Source organism: Salvelinus sp. IW2-2015, unplaced genomic scaffold (genome assembly GCF_002910315.2).
Source record: "Salvelinus sp. IW2-2015 unplaced genomic scaffold, ASM291031v2 Un_scaffold2465, whole genome shotgun sequence".
Classification (NCBI taxonomy): Eukaryota; Metazoa; Chordata; class Actinopteri; order Salmoniformes; family Salmonidae; genus Salvelinus; species Salvelinus sp. IW2-2015.
Window position 1 is genome coordinate 53,828 of NW_019943783.1, and position 16,366 is coordinate 70,193.

Below are 16,366 nucleotides of genomic sequence, written 5' to 3' on the forward strand. Positions count from 1 at the left end.
CATCGCGATTTGCCAAGGCAAGAAACTCTGAGCGCAGCCCTATCCAGAAATCTGGCAGTGGCTTCTGATTAAATTACATTTTCACAGAACCGCTTGCTGCAAGGCTCTCTTGAGGCTCTCTTGTTCAGATATCGGTAAGTGTATAACGGATCCAGTTGTTTGTGTCATCCGTTTCAGGAAAGCACATGCGTAATTACAAACCCAGCTCACTCAGGTGCTTTGCTATATCACATTTGACATTGTCCGTAAGCTTGAGTTCATTTGCACACAAAAAATCATACAATGATGAAAATACTTTTGTGTTGTCCTTGTTAATGCAGACAGAAAAGAGCTCCAACTTCTTAGTCATAGTCTCAATTTTGTCCCGCACATTGAATATAGTTGCGGAGAGTCCCTGTAATCCTAGATTCAGATCATTCAGGCGGGAAAAAACATCACCCAGATAGGCCAGTCGTGTGAGATACTCGTCATCATGCAAGCGGTCAGACAAGTGAAAATTATGGTCAAAGTAAAGAAAACTTTAAGCTTGTCTCTCAATTCAAAAAAAATGTGTCAATACTTTGCCCCTTGATAACCAGCGTACTTCTGTATGTTGTAAAAGCGTTACATGGTCGCTGCCCATATCATTGCATAATGCAGAAAATACACGAGAGTTCAGGAGCCTTGCTTTAACAAAGTTAACGATTTTCGCTGTAGTGCCAAAAACGTCTTTCAAGCTGCCAGGCATTCCCTTGGCAGCAAGAGTCTCTCGGTGGATGCTGCGGTGTACCCAAGTGGCGTCGGGAGCAACTGCTTGCACGCGCATTACCACTCCACTATGTCTTCCTGTCATGGCTTTTGCACCATCAGTACAGATACCAACATATCTTGACCACCCAAGTCCATTTGATGTCACAAAGCTGTCCAGAACCTTAGAACCAATTTACAGTAGCTATTACAGTGAAATAATAYCATTGCTTTTGTTTGAGGAGAGTGCACAGTTATGAAGTTGAAAATGTATCAATAAACCTATTAGGCACATTTGGGCAGACTTGATACAACATTTTGAACAGAAATGCAATGGTTCATTGGATCAGTCTAAAAAATGTTGCACAGCTGCCATCTAGTGGCCAAAATCTAAATTACGCCTAACCTGTAATAATACATTTGGACCTTTCTCTTGCATTTCAAAGATGAAAAAAAAAACACTATAAAATATGTTTTTTTCTTTGAATTATCTTTTACCAGATCTAATGTGTTATATTCTTCGACGTTAATTTCACATTTCCACAAACGTCAAAGTGTTTCCTTTGAAATGGTATCAGGAATATGCATATCCTTGCTTCAGGTCCTGAGCTACAGGCAGTTAGATTTGAGTATGTCATTTTAGGCGAACATTTAAAAAAAGGGTCCGATCCTTAAATTATTCAAGAATCAATGGGTATATATCATTACTTTATTTTATAAGTCAAAAAATGTATGCTGCAGTTCCTCCACAACCATGACCTCATTCCCCGAGGTTTCTCTTTTCTGTTGTCGTCCAACTGTGTGTGTGTTCGTGTATGGGTTTGAGGATGTGGGTGTTCTCCTCTCTGTTTAGGGACTATTGAGCAACTCTCTCCCCAGATAATTGTATATCAAAACTCCCACTGTCTGTTGTGTACAAACACTTACATGTAGACTTGTTAGGGAATACTCACATACACACACACACTTTCTTTCTGCTGAGCTATGGGGTTTTACACTTTGAGGAGTTCACACAGCAGCAGACCACAGCAGGTGGTTAATAAGGCACTCTTGCCTCCAATGCGTGTGTGTGAGAGTATTCCCTAACAAATCTATATGTACGTTTTTGTACGCAACACAGTGGGAGTTTTGATATACAATTATCTGCATCCCATGGGGGGGAAGAGAGTTGCTCAATCGTCCCTAAACAGAGAGGAGAGGAGATAAGAACACGTACACCCACAGATTTATTTGGCTATTGASAGTAGCATGTTGGAAAGTTTGCGATGACTGCCCTCTAGTGGTAAAATCAAGATTGTACACCGCAGTATAATCTGGAAAATACAGGACATACTACTATATCTGATGTCATCTAAACATTTATTATCTTAATACAGTCTAAAGAAATCATTAGGAAATCAAATGACATCATATGCACAGAGTGATACAAAAATACATTTGTGGCTCCATGGCCGTTCCCACAATCAGAGGAAGGACAAGTATGCAGTAGTCATGTGTCTCACACAGAATGTATTTTCTCTATTTCAGATCAGAACAGAAAAGTAAAAGGTCATTAACTTCAGTTAGACTGTAGACAGAGACTGGGGACATGAACGGAGACTGATACCCACAGCCCAATGGCATACCTCCGKTTCTTTAATCATCTCAAAACATATATATCCGTGACACATTTCTATCCATCTGAATGACATGACKTCATTGAGTGATTCGATTCTACAGTAGAACATCTCAGACTTCAATCAAATTCATGATTCGATGAACAACCATGATCAACCATGATTGGCTTTTGTAAATACACTAAACAAAAATATAAATGCAACATGCAAAAATTTCTATGATTTTACAGAGTTACAGTTCATATAAGTAAATCAGTCAACTGAAATGACTTCATTAGGCCCTAATCTATGGATTTCACGTGACTGGGAATACAGATATGCATCTGTTGGTCACAGACACCTTAAAAAAAGTAGGGGAGTGGATCAGAAAACCAGTGTGACCATTATTTGCCTCACGCAGCGTGACATTTCCTTTGCATAGAGTTGATCAGGCTGTTGATTGTGGCCTGTGAAATGTTGTCCCACTCCTCTTCAATGGCTGTGCAAAGTTGCTGGATATTGGCGAGAACTGGAACACACTGTCGTGCACATCAATCCAGAGCATCCCAAACATGCTCCATGGGTGACATCTCTGGTAAATATGCAGGTCATGGAAGAACTGGGACATTTCCAGCTTCCAGGAACTGTGTACAGATCCTTGCGACATGGGGCTGTGCATTATCATGCTGAAACATGAGGTGAAGAAGCAGATGAATGGCACAACAATGGGCATCAGAATCTTGTCACGGTATCTCTGTGCATGCAAATTGCCATAGATAAAATGCACTTGTGTTTGTTGTCTGTAGCTTATGTCTGCCCATACTATAACACCACCGCCACCTGCCCATACCATAATCCCACCGCCATACCATAACCCCCCAACATTGACATCAGCAAACCGCACACCCACATAATGCCATACACATAATGTCTGCCATCTGCCTGGTACAGTTGAAACCGGGATCCGGGAAGAACAGTTCTCCAGCATGCCAGTTGCCATCAAAGGTGAGCTTTAGCCCACTGAAGTCTGTTCCAACACCAAACTGCTGTCAGGTCAACACCCTGGTGGGGACGATGAGCATGCGGATGAGCTTACGAGACGGTTTCTGACCGTTTGTGCAGAAAGTCTTTGGATGTGCATGCCCACACTTTCATCAGCTGTCCGGGTGGCTGGTCTCAGATGATACTGCAKGTGTACAAGCTGGATGTGGAGGTCTTGGGCTGGCGTGGTTACACCTGGCCTCACAACCGCAGACCACTTGGACGTACTGCCAAATTCTCTAAAACAATGTTGGAGGTGGCTTATGGTAGAGAAATTAACATTGAATTCTCTGGAAACAGCTCTGGTGGTCATTCCTGCAGTCAGCAGGCCAATTGCATGCTCCCTCAAAACTTGAGACATCTGTGGCATTGCGTTGTGTGACAAAACTGCACATTTTAGTGTGGCCTTTTATTGTCCCTAGCACAAGGTGCACCTGTGTAATGACCATGCTGTTTAATCATCTTCTTGATATGCCACACCTGTCAGGTGGATGGATTATCTTGCCAAAAGAGAAATGCTCACTAACAGGGATGTAAAACAAATTTATGCACCAAATTAGAGAGAAATATGTTTTTTTTATGTGAACAGAACATTTCCGGGATCTTTCATTTCAACTCATGAAACATGGGACCAACACTTTACATTTTGCATTCATATTTTTGTTCAGTGTATAACGACAAAGAACTGAAATATCCAAGTCTTTGGTATGGACCTCCTTTTATCCTATTTGGCTTGATAAAAGATCCAGTAAAATGGCCTAGCTTTATTACCATGAACGCACTTGATGTCAGACAGGTTGTCAGACAGGTTGTCAGATCCATTAGGCCAACCTTTGACCTTTTTGACACTTGTCACATACAGAATAATCTTGGAAACCCAGAATTACAATCTTGCGTAATTGCGTTAGATACTCAATTATTTTCTGGGGGAAGATGTGTTTGAAAAGAGACAAGAGCAAGCAGCGGAAGCAGGGCAGTAGCTCCACCCCCCTTTGCAAGTTACAGGCAAGTCTATGGGCCAAATGTCCCCTCCCCTTCCGAAATTTGAAAGATGCGAAATCGTGATTTGTCCAAAATGATCAGTGATTWWWAATCACTGATCAAGTTCCTTGATAGTCATCGCATCCCACAGTCTGTTGACAGACACTACAATACCAGCTATGTTACGTGCGTCTGTCCACGAGAGATTACACACAGAACAGTGGGGATTTTGATAGAGGTGATTAGAGAGAATTTTGATAGAGGTGACAGTTAGAGGTGATTCGACACAATCTCAGTGAGTATTATGTAGGCTATAAGGAACTGTCTATCGGAGCACAATGTCAAACTGGGCCACACAACTTCCCACATTTAGGATGGTGCTCAACTGTAGACTTCCATTTCAAATTACTTTGGGCAGCGAGCGCTTATGAACGTTTGTGTCACAGGCAGGCAGTGTTTGACGATGTCATTAACTCTGGCCACTATAATCTCTCTGTAGGTAAGCATTTTTTGATTGGCAGCCACAGTGGCCCATCATCTTGTTCTCTCACTGATTGACAGTCAAAGCGGCCCATCTTGTTCTCTCCTTGATTGGCAGGCGCAGTGGCCTATCATCTGCTCCTCTCTCAGGAGAAGATTGGGGAGGGGCGGGGCTTACATGTCTGTCTGGAACAGAAACTTCCTCTAGTAACGCCACAGGAGCCAGACCTCGTCTGCCATTCACCTGAAACACATAGTCACTCAGTAAGCTATCTACAGCACAGCTGCACTCATCTGTTTAGATAGTAGTCTGTAAGATAGCAGTCTGTAAAATAGTAGTCTGTTAGATAGTATTCTGTAAGATAGTAGTCTGTTAGATAGCAGTCTGTTAAATAGCAGTCTGTTAGATAGCAGTCTGTTAAATAGCAGTCTGTTAGATAGTATTCTGTTAGAAAGAAGTCTGTAAGATAGTAGTCTGTTTAGATAGTCTGTTAGATAGTAGTCTGTTAGAAGGCAGTCTGTAAGATGGTCTGTTAGATAGTAGTCTGTTAAAAGGCAGTCTGTAAGATGGTCTGTTAGATAGCATTCTGTAAGATAGTAGTCTGTTAGATAGTAGTCTGTTTAGGTAGTCTGTTTAGGTAGTAGTCTGTAAGATAGCAGTCTGTAAGATAGTATAATAAAATATAGTCTGTTAGATAGTAGTCTGTAAGATAGTCTGTTAGATAGCAGTCTGTTAGATAGCAGTCTGTTAGATAGCAGTCTGTTAGAGAGTAGTCTGTAAAACAGTAGAATAAAAGATAGTCTGTTAGAGACCTATCTGTAAGGATAGTAGTCTCTTAGATAGCCTGTTAGTAGTAGTCTGTTAGATAGCAGTCTGTAAGATAGTAGAATAAAAGATAGTCTGTTAGATAGCAGTCTGTTAGATAGCAGTCTGTTAGATAGCAGTCTGTTAGATAGCAATCTGTTAGATAGCAGTCTGTTAGATAGCAGTCTGTAGATAGACAGTCTGTTAGATAGCAGTCTGTTAGATAGGCAGTCTGTTAGATAGCAGTCTGTTAGATAGCAGTCTGTTAGATAGCAGTCTGTTAGATAGCAGTCTGTTAGAGGATAGCAGTCTGTTAGATAGCAGTCTGTTAGATAGCAGTCTGTTAGATAGCAGTCTGTTAGATAGCAGTCTGTTAGATAGCAGTCTGTTAGAAAGCAGTCTGTTAGAAAGCAGTCTGTTAGAAAGCAGTCTGTTAGATAGCAGTCTGTTAGATAGCAGTCTGTTAGATAGCAGTCTGTTAGATAGCAGTCTGTTAGAAAGCAGTCTGTTAGAAGCAAGTCTGTTTAGATAGCAGTCTGTTAGATAGCAGTCTGTTAGATAGCAGTCTGTTAGAATAGCAGTCTGTTAGATAGCAGTCTGTTAGATAGCAGTCTGTTAGATAGCAGTCTGTTAGAAAGCAGTCTGTTAGATAGCAGTCTGTTAAAGAAAGCAGTTGTTAGATAGCAGTCTGTTAGATAGCAGTCTGTTAGATAGCAGTCTGTTAGATAGCAGTCTGTAGATAGCAGTCTGTTAGATAGCAGTCTGTTAGAAAAGCAGTCTGTTAGAAAGCGTCTGTTAGAATAGCTAGTCTGTTAGATATAGTAGTCTGTTAGATAGCAGTCTGTTAGATAGCAGTCTGTTAGAAGTAGCAGTCAGATAGGCAAGTCTGTTAGATAGCAGTCTGTTAGATAGCAGTCTGTTAGATAGCAGTCTGTTAGATAGCAGTCTGTTAGAAAGCAGTCTGTTAGAAAGTCTGTTAGATAGCAGTCTGTAAGATAGTCTGTTAGATAGTAGTCTGTAAGATAGTCTGTTAGATAGTAGTCTGTTAGATAGCAGTCTGTTAGATAGCAGTCTGTTTAGATAGTAGTCTGTAAGATAGTCTGTTTAGATAGTAGTCTGTTTAGATAGTAGTCTGTTTAGATAGTAGTCTGTAAGATAGTAGTCTGTAAGATAGTCTGTTTAGATAGTCGTCTGTTTAGATAGCAGTCTGTAAGATAGCAGTCTGTAAGATAGCAGTCTGTAAGATATCAGTCTGTAAGATAGCAGTCTGTAAGATAGCAGTCTGTAAGATAGTCTGTTAGATAGTCTGATAGATAGTCTGATAGATAGTCTGTTAGATAGTCTGTTAGATAGCAGTCTGTTTAGATAGTCGTCTGTTTAGATAGTCGTCTGTTAGATAGCAGTCTAAGGTAGTAGTCTGTTTAGATATCTCAGACACAGATCTTTTTTAAATTAAAGTGCATTCAGAAAGTATTCAGACCCCTTGACTTTTTCCACATTTTGTTATGTTACAACCTTATTCTAAAATGGATTCAATAGTTTTTTTCCTCATCAATCTACACACAATACCCCAAAATGACAAAGCAAAAATGTTTTTTTAGACATTTTTGCATTTATATCACATTTACATAAGTATTCAGACCTTTTACTCAGTACTTTGTTGAAGCACCTTTGGCAACGATTACAGMCTCAAATCTTCTTGGGTATGACGCTACAAGCTTGGCACACCTATATTTGGGAAGTTTCTCCCATTCTTCTCTGCAGATCCTCTCGAGCTCTGTCAGGTTGGTTAGGGAACGTCGCTGCACAGCTATTTTCAGGTCGCTCCAGAGATTTTCGATCGGGTTCAAGTCCAGGCTCTGGCTGGGCCACTCAAGGACATTCAGAGACTTGTCCCGAAGCCACTCCTGCATTGTCTTGGCTGTGTGCTTAGGGTCGTTGTCCTGTTGGAAGGTGAAACTTTGCCCCAGTCTGAGGTCCTGACGGCTCTGGAGCAGATTGTCATCAAGGATCTCTCTGTACTTTGCTTTGTTCATCTTTCCCTCGATCCTGACTAGTCATACTGCAACTGAAAAACATCCCCACAGCATGAGGTTTCCTCCAGACGTGACGCTTGGCATTCAGACGCTTGGAGTTCAATCTTGGTTTAATCAGACCAGAGAATCTTGTTTCTCATGGTCTAAGCCTTTTGGTTTGGCCGGGCGGCCAGCTCTAGGAAGAGTTTTGGTGGTTCCAAACTTCTTACATTTAAGAATGATGGAGGCCACTATGTTCTTGGGGACCTTCAATGCTGCAGACATTTTTTGGTACCATTCCCCAATTCTGTGCCTCGACACAATCCTGTCTCGGAGCTYTACGGACAATTCCTTCAACCTCATGGCTTGGTTTTTTCTCTGACATGCACTGTCTACTGTGGGACCTTATATAGACAGGTGTGTGCATTTCCAAATCATGTCCAATCAATTGAATTTACCCTAGGTGTACTCCAATCAAGTTGTAGAAACATCTCAAGGATGATCAATGGAAACAGGATGCACCTGAGCTCAATTACGATTCTCATAGCTAAGTGTCTGAATACTTACGCAAATAAGGTATCTGTTTTTTATTTTTAATACATTTGCTAAAATCTCTGAAAACCTGTTTTTCGCTATGTCATCATGGGGTATTGTGTGCAGATTGATGAGGAAAAAATGTAATTTAATAAATGTTAGAATAAGGCCGTAACGTAACAAAATGTGAAAAAAGTCAAGGGGTCTGAATACTTTCCGGAATGCACTGTACATACACATGATGATCCGATATAAAGAGATTCAAGCTACAAGTTAATTCTGCAAGTTGATTGGTAAATGACTGTTGCCTGGATGTTGTTGATTGGCCCACCTCGGCCTGACAGAAGCCGTCGTTGCGTGGGTTGCCTAGCAGCATGACGGTGTCTCCCTCTCTCAGGGCCAGCTCTCTGCTGGGGTGGAGGTTAGGACTGTCCTTCAGAGGGTTGTAGTTGTAGATTGCCACAAACTGAAAGGCACGCCACACACACGCAGAGTACACACACAGACACACACACATTAATACACAAGCCCAGAAGAGATGACTGTAAATGTAGAGAATTATGAATGAATCRCATTTCATTATTTCATACAGATTTCAATGAAACACAGTAACTGAAATGGCACACATCAAGACCGTTGGACTTGCTGAGTCGGGTGAGTAAGGTTTCAACTGGAGAGTACGGCTGAAAATATGCAGTAAAAGATTAAAAGATTAAAACGTTGGGTCAGGGTAAGGTTGCAAAAGTCTGGTAAGTTTCCCAAAATGGTCAGGGCAAAAGTGATCATGTGGTGGGTGTGTCAATTTGGAAGTGGGCGTGTTTGTAGAACTCACTGGTTGGGTGGAGCCACTGTGTCGGTGTGTGGGCGGAGTCCTGCAGTCTAGGTAGGCAGGGTCTGTGCAGGGAGCAGCAGAAGCTGTGTTGAGACGGGTGTGGTCTGTCCTAAACTGGGTGTGTTTTCCCCTGTAGATGAGGTGGACCTTCTCCGCATAGAGACCGTTGGAGCCCAGGGTCTGAACACTGATGTGGACCGGACCGGACAGATCCAGGTTCTCCAGAATACACTGAAAGAGAGGACAGATACACACTGTCATCTTCAACCATTCAACTGATGATACGTAGAAACACCACCACACACAGTGATGAATATTATTGCATCATTAGGGCAGGAAGAGGAGAAAGAGGAGGAGGAAAGGTGGAGCATGTTGTCAAAGGACTGCTTCATACCGTACCTTGGTGCATGCAGAGCTCATGACAGACTTGTGGAACTCCCCTTCTACATAGATCTGTGGAGGGAGAGAGAGAGAGATGAGCACGGCATACACAGAGCACCGAATGAACAACACCAAAGCCAACCATTTACATTCTAATGTATCCAAGGCGAGAGGAGCAGCCTACCATGTATCCATACACAAAGGTTCCGTTGCTGCAGCCCAGCTCATCCAGTGGCGGTCTCTCCCAACCAATCATGAGGCTGCTCTGTCCCACCGTCCTGATGACCTCAACAGAGCCCACCTCAGCTGGAGGTTCTAAGAGGGCCGGGACCAAAGACAATCAGACACGTATGCTTTCCGTCAAGTGTACAGTCAACAGTGTGTATTGTGTGGGCTACTGCACCTGGTATAGCTCTGGGTTTGGTTGGTTTAGCTTGTTCAGGTTGGAGGTTGGAGAGGGGCTTCTTGATACACTGGTTCTCATCAGGTAGTCGTGACAACTCAGCAAGGGGAAGAGCAGTAGTGAAGGGGGCCAWTTTGGTGGGGGCTGTAGTTCCAGCGGTAATAGTTGGAGGGGCAGATTGGAGGGGCAGATAGGGGCAGATAGTTTGTGCTTTATTAACAGTCTGAGCCACAGCGGTAGGAGGGGTATTAACAGGGGTTGTAACATTGGAGGTAGCAGCAGTAGAGCCAGTTTTAGAGAGGGGTTCTTTACCACTGCTAAGGGCAGTAGTGGTGGTGGTGGTGTGGACAGGAGGGTTGGTAGTTGGATGTGCTCTGTTTGGGGTCTGCTTAGGAGAGGTAGCACCATCACTGGTAGTTTTAGTGGGGGCAGTGGGAGATAGGAGACTAGTAGTAGTAATAATAGGGGTAGTTGCTACAAGGGTATGCTTGGGTCGGTTGGGGGCAGCAGGGTTGTGGTATCCTGRGGAGTACCCCTGTCCTGGAGGGGGAATGGAGTAAACCTGGGGGCTGGTCTTGGAAGGGAAAACCTAGGGAGAGAATGGGTGACATGGTTGTGTAGACTATATTGGGACTTTGTGCATAAACAATGTACATTTGCGGTCCTTCAAGCCTGGTTAGCATAGCATTGTGTGTTTTGATACTGAATTCTACTACAACTGAAGTTTCCGTTGAAAACAATAAAGTTACTCAATATTTAATGTGTTTGTTTTTTATTTTAATGTGTATATGAATGTGCAGTTTAAAGTGTTTATTGTATTTTGATGTGTATTGTGGTGCTATACAGGCTCATCTGGAAAAGGACACCTTGGTTTCAGCATTGACTCCCCTGTCTAAATAAAGAGACCTTGGTCTCAGCATTGACTCCCTGTCTAAATAAAAGAGACCTTGGTCTCAGCATTGACTCCCTGTCCTAAATAAAAGAGACCTTGGTCTCAGCATCGACTCCCTGTCTAAATAAAGATGACCGTGGGTCTCAGCATTGACTCCCTGTCTAAATAACGAGGACCTTGGTCTCAAGCATGACTCCCTGTCTAAATAAAGAGACCGTGGTCTCAGCATTGACTCCCTGTCTAAATTAAGAGATCTTGGTCTCAGCTATTGACTCCTGTCTAAATAAAGAGACCTTGTCTCAGCATTGACTCCCTGTCTAAATAAAGAACCTTGGTCTCAGCATTGACTCCCTGTCTTTAAAATAAAGAGACCTTGGTCTCAGCATTGACTCCCTGTCTAAATAAAGAGACCTGGTCTCAGCATTGAACTCCCGTCTAAATAAAGAGACCTTGGTCTCAGCATTGACTCCCTGTCTAAATAAAGAGACCTTGGTCGCAGCATGACTCCCTGTCTAAATAAAGAGAACTTGGTCTCAGCATTGACTCCCTGTCTAAATAAAGAGACCTTGTCTAGCTGACGCTGTCTAATGCTGTCTCAGCATTGACTTCCCTGTCTAAATAAAGAGACCGGTCTCAGCATTGACTCCCTGTCTAAATAAAGCGACTTGTCTCAGCATCGAATCCCTTCTAATAAAGAGACCTGTCTCAGCATTGACTCCCTGTCTAAATAAAAAGACCTTGGTCTCAGCATGACTCCCTGTCTAAATTAAAGAGACCTCTGGTCTAGCATTGACTCCCCGTCTAATAAAGAACCTTGGTCTCAGCAATGACTCCCTGTCTAAATAAAGAGACCTGGTCTCAGCATTGACTCCCTGTCTAAATAAAGAGACCTTGGTCTCAGCATTGACTCCCTGTCTAAATAAAGGAGACCTTGTCTCAGCATTGACTCCCTGTCGCTAAATAAAAGACCTGTCTCAGCATTACTCCCTGTCTAAATTAAAGAGACCGGTCTCAGCATGTGACCTCCCTGTCTAAATAAAGAGACCTTGGTCTCAGCTATTGACTCCCTGTCTAAATTAAAGAGACCTTGGTCTCAAGCATTGACTCCCTGTCTTAAATAAAGAAGACCTTGTCTCAGCTTTGGACTCCCTGTCTAAATAAAGAGACCTTGGTTCTCAGCCATTGACTCCCTTGCTAAATAAAAACCTTGGTCTCAGCAATAGACTCCCTGTCTAAATAAAGAGACCTTGGTCTCAGCTTTGACTCCCTGTCTAAATAAAGAGACCTTGGTCTCAGCATTGACTCCCTGTCTAAATAAAGGTTAAATAAATTAAAAATAACTTGTGTGAAGGTAGGTAGCATAGAGTTTGTTAAAGCTGTACTATAGGCCTACCTGGTAGCTGTTGGAAAGAGTGTTCTGCAACTGCTGGTGAAGGTTGATGATCTTCCCTGGACTGGTCAGCTTCCTAGTCAGACTGGCACATCTCTCTGGCGAGGGGGAAGTCAGGATGAGTGGTCTCCCATTCTCCTCTAAGAAACGGGCAGGGACCAGGCCAGACTCCCCTTTCACCTCGGCATGGTACATCCCATGTCTGTCTGGGAGTCCAGTGACTTGGACTGATTCACCCGCAGAAAGGGGAAGCTGTAACAGAAATGTGTGGATCATATAAGCCTACTGTATAAGACATGCAACAAGATATMATTTGTTATCATGTATTTATATTCATAAAAACAATGCTCTGTGACGGAATACTGTGTGCCACAGAAACAGAGTTGTAATATTTCTAAATCCAACTACCATTGGCAGTAGAGTGTGAGGCATGTTCGGAGAGGGGCAGTAGTCTGCTGTGGCCACACACACTCTGAAGGGTTCCCTCCTACTGCCTTCAGACACAGCTTTACTCAGCTCCTAGGAAGAGAGCACAACCCCTCAGAGATGGCCAGGGAAACCCCTTACACAGGTGTGTTTTGTTATAAACCAGTTCAGCTGGCGTGAGGTCTGTTTCTATATTACACAGTGGTGGGAAAAGTACCCAACTGTCATAYTTSAAAAAGTAAAGTTACGTTAATAGAAAATGACTCAAGTAAAAGTGAAAGTCACTAAGTAAAATACTACTTGAGTAAAAGTCTAAAAGTATTTGGTTTTAAATATACTTATGTATCAAAAGTAAATGTAAAAGTATAAATCATTTCAAATTCCTTATATTAAGCCAACCAGACGGCACCATTTTCTTTTATCTTTTTTTATTTACAGATAGCCAGAGGCACACTGCAACATTCAGACCTCATTTACATAATTGAGTGAGTCCACCAGATCAGAGGCAGTAGGGATGACCAGGGATTTTCTCTTGATAAGTGCGTGAATTGGACCAGCTCTCTGTCCTGCTAAGCATTCAAAATGGTAGGCCTTAATAATGGAACACTAGTCACTTTAATAAGGTTTACATATTTTTGCTTTACTCATCTCGTATGTATATACTGTATTCTATTCTACTGTATTTTAGTCCATGCCACTCCGATATTGCTCATACTAATATTTATATATTCCTTAATTACATTATTTTTCTTTAGGTTGTGTGCATTGTGTGTATTGTTGTGAATTGTTAGATATTACTGCACTGTTGGAGCTAGAAACACTACATCTGCAACAACATCTGTTAAACATGTGTATGTGACAAATAACATTTGCTTTGATTTTGATTTTGATTTGAAATGTAATGAGTACTTTTGGGTGTCAGGGAAAATGTATGGAGAAAAAGTACATACTTTTCTTTAGTAATGTAGTCAAATAAAAGTAAAAGTTGTCAAAAATATGAATAGTAAAGTAAAGTACAGATACCCCCAAAACCTACTTAAGTACTACTTCAAAGTATTTTTACTTAAGTACTTTACACTACTGGTTTCACACTGTACTAAGATGAATAAGTGGTTCAGTGCAGTGGTATGGTGTGTTACTGCGGTGCGTTTCAAACCTCTCCTCGGGGACCCCCGGACATTTCACAATTTTGTTGTTGCCCTGCACTAACTCAYCTGATTCGAGTAGTCAAGGGCTTGATTAGTTGACAAGTTGAATCTGGTGTACTAGCTGTGGAATAGTTTGAATAGATGGAACGGCTGGGGRTCCCCAAGGAGACGTTTGAACTCCTCTGTGTTACTACATCTCTTACCTGTGCTGTGGAGGCTGCAATAGAGGTCTGTGAGCGCTCCGATCGTTCTGAGGCTGCAGGTGGGAGAAGGTGGGTGTTCTCCTGCAGAGCTGCAGTGGATGGGGGTGTGAAGGTGCTGGCGTAGTCCTGCAGTGCTGTGTCATTAAGCAGGTCCTCAGCCTCCTGGGTCAGATTGTAGTCCAGGCAGCCATACCGACGCAGGGCTCGCATCAACTGCACCAGTAGACTGTTCCTCTGCTGGCACTTCACCACCAGACATGACAGCTTGGCCTGCCATCGGACAGATCATCAGTCAATCAAAACCAAATCATGACAGCTTGGCTTGTCATTGGGCAGATCATCAGTCAATCAAAACCAAAACATGACAGCTTGGCTTGTCATTGGACAGATCATTAGTCAATCAAAACCAAATCGTGACCGCATGGCCTGCGATTGGATACAACAGCTGTCAGTCAAAACAAGTCCAACACCAAATGTTATTTTAGCTTCAAACAACCATGTATCAAACCAGACTAACAGACTACCCCCATTCTCCACCCCCTCACCTTTAGAGGCGCTATGTCCAGATCCATCTGACTCTTTCTCAGGAGAACATTGTACTGGAGAGTCAGGACAGACATAGCCATTAGAGTAAATACACTGACTGGAAATAACAACAAAACATTACAGTAAACCAAAAACACTGATCACAAATATAGCTCTTTTGATATTGTAAAAGCTCTCTTCCAATACAATTAATTCTGCATGTCTTTGAACAAACATCACTCTAAGCAGAGAGCTGTGGTTTTATTCAGACTAGGATGAAGTTTGCTTCCTGGACACTGATCTAAGTCAGTTTTAATTTTCTTCCTAACAAAGGTCAATCTCGCCAAGGGAATCGGGGATGTTAGATATTAAGCTATCCTAGACTGTGCAAAAAGGACTGTCTCTACCTAAATTTGTAAACTAAGCGGTAACTGTTAACCTATCTTAGCAAAAGCCAGTTTACCTATAGCTCTGATGTCATCATAGCGCACCCTCAGTAAGGTGAGTGTGTTGCGCCAAGTCCCTCTCTGCTGCCCTGCCTCCTCTTCAGAGGATTGTACTCTTAACTCAGCTCCTTCAGAGCAACACTCTGAGCTGAATGATCACAAAATCAGGTATAACGACACACAACAGAAAGATTTAGTCACCACTGGCTAGTTTACCAACAACAACACCTTGGCTTGATTCAAGCCTGACAACACACACCTTGGCTTGATTCAGCCTGAAGCAACACACACCTTGGCTTTGAGTTCAGCCTGAAGCAACACACACCTTGGCTTTGAGTTCAGCCTGAAGCAAGCTGAACTTCTCTTCAACCTTGATCCTTAGTGAGTGAGCATCGGTCTTCTCTCTCTCCAGACCCACTAGACTGCTCTTCACCTCTCCCAACTAACAACAGACACAGCCAGTGGGTTATCATGACATGACTATGGTGGTTAGTGAGAGGGATACTTTCTCTATCCATACCTCTGCTCTCAGTGTGTGGTTTTCCCTCTTCGTCTCCTCCACCTCCTTGGTTTCCTCTCTCATCCCCTTCACCTCATTGGCTGCGTGTACCGCCCTCTTCACCTCATTGGCTGCCTTTCCCGCCCTCTTTTCAGCCTCCTCTCGTCTGACCTCAGACACACCCAGCTCACGGTACCACCTTTGAGCCTGCACACACAGATTCTGTCCAGTCATGGTTCTGACCTCTGACCTCTCCTCTGATTGGCCAAGAAGACAGGAAGAAAGGAGCGCTCACCTCTGATTGGGTCTTCTTCAGTACCTCTCGTGAGCTTCTGAGTTCTAACCCCAGCGACTCGATCTCCCTCATCAGTTCACTCTGCTCCACATCTGTTCCCTCTTTCTCTCCCAAGTGGTTCTGTATAYGGGGATATGCTATAACTCACACAACCCTGCGACACGCTACTACCGACAGAAACTCAGTGCCAACATACATAACAACTCACACAAGTACAAAGATTCGCTCCTACCTGWGCAGACTGCTCCAGACGGATGGTCTTGTAGGAGTAGACCGTGGCCAGACATCTATGAGTGACATCACCATCATCATGCGTTTTTGGCATCTGACCCCCTCTCTCTGTAGCCACAACCTCTGTGCGTGTTGCCTTGCCAACGTGGTTCTCTGAGGGCTGCTGGTTGTGGCTCCGCCCCTGTAACAGCAGCTGATTCCGTAGAGTAGCGACGTCCATCTGCAACTGGTCTCTCTCCTCTGTGAGCTGTTCTCTCTGTTCTCTCAGAACATCCATTGACTGAACTAGCTGCTCTTTCTCTTCTTTTAGATCAGAGACAAACTGGTCCACCTGGTACCTCTCTCGTGTTTGAAGGCTGAGAGATGACAGCTTGTCTCTTTCCTGCTCTAGACGGCTGAGTGTCTGTGTTAGCCGGTCTCTCTGTCCCTTTAAACCACACATTGACTGCATCAACTGGTCTCTCTCATCTTTTTGGCTGAAGAGAGACTGCGAGAGCTTGTCTCTCTCCTCCTGGAGT

The 16,366-nt window shown here is 43.1% G+C and overlaps 1 protein-coding gene across 1 annotated transcript in view; it reads right to left on the reverse strand.

Annotated features, from left to right (window-relative positions):
• Window positions 1–2,066: 2,066 nt before the first annotated feature.
• The window catches only part of LOC112074017 (uncharacterized protein C4orf50), a 20,885-nt gene continuing 6,585 nt past the window's right edge, over window positions 2,067–16,366 (reverse strand). Inside the window, 16 exon segments of the mRNA XM_024141242.2 lie at window positions 2,067–5,067; window positions 8,509–8,643; window positions 9,010–9,240; window positions 9,409–9,462; window positions 9,575–9,705; window positions 9,794–10,382; window positions 12,079–12,327; window positions 12,484–12,594; window positions 13,853–14,122; window positions 14,398–14,453; window positions 14,844–14,889; window positions 14,892–14,966; window positions 15,149–15,265; window positions 15,344–15,529; window positions 15,618–15,737; window positions 15,850–16,366. Of these exon segments, the coding sequence (XP_023997010.2) occupies window positions 4,891–5,067; window positions 8,509–8,643; window positions 9,010–9,240; window positions 9,409–9,462; window positions 9,575–9,705; window positions 9,794–10,382; window positions 12,079–12,327; window positions 12,484–12,594; window positions 13,853–14,122; window positions 14,398–14,453; window positions 14,844–14,889; window positions 14,892–14,966; window positions 15,149–15,265; window positions 15,344–15,529; window positions 15,618–15,737; window positions 15,850–16,366 (3,064 nt within the window). The 3' untranslated portion in view covers window positions 2,067–4,890.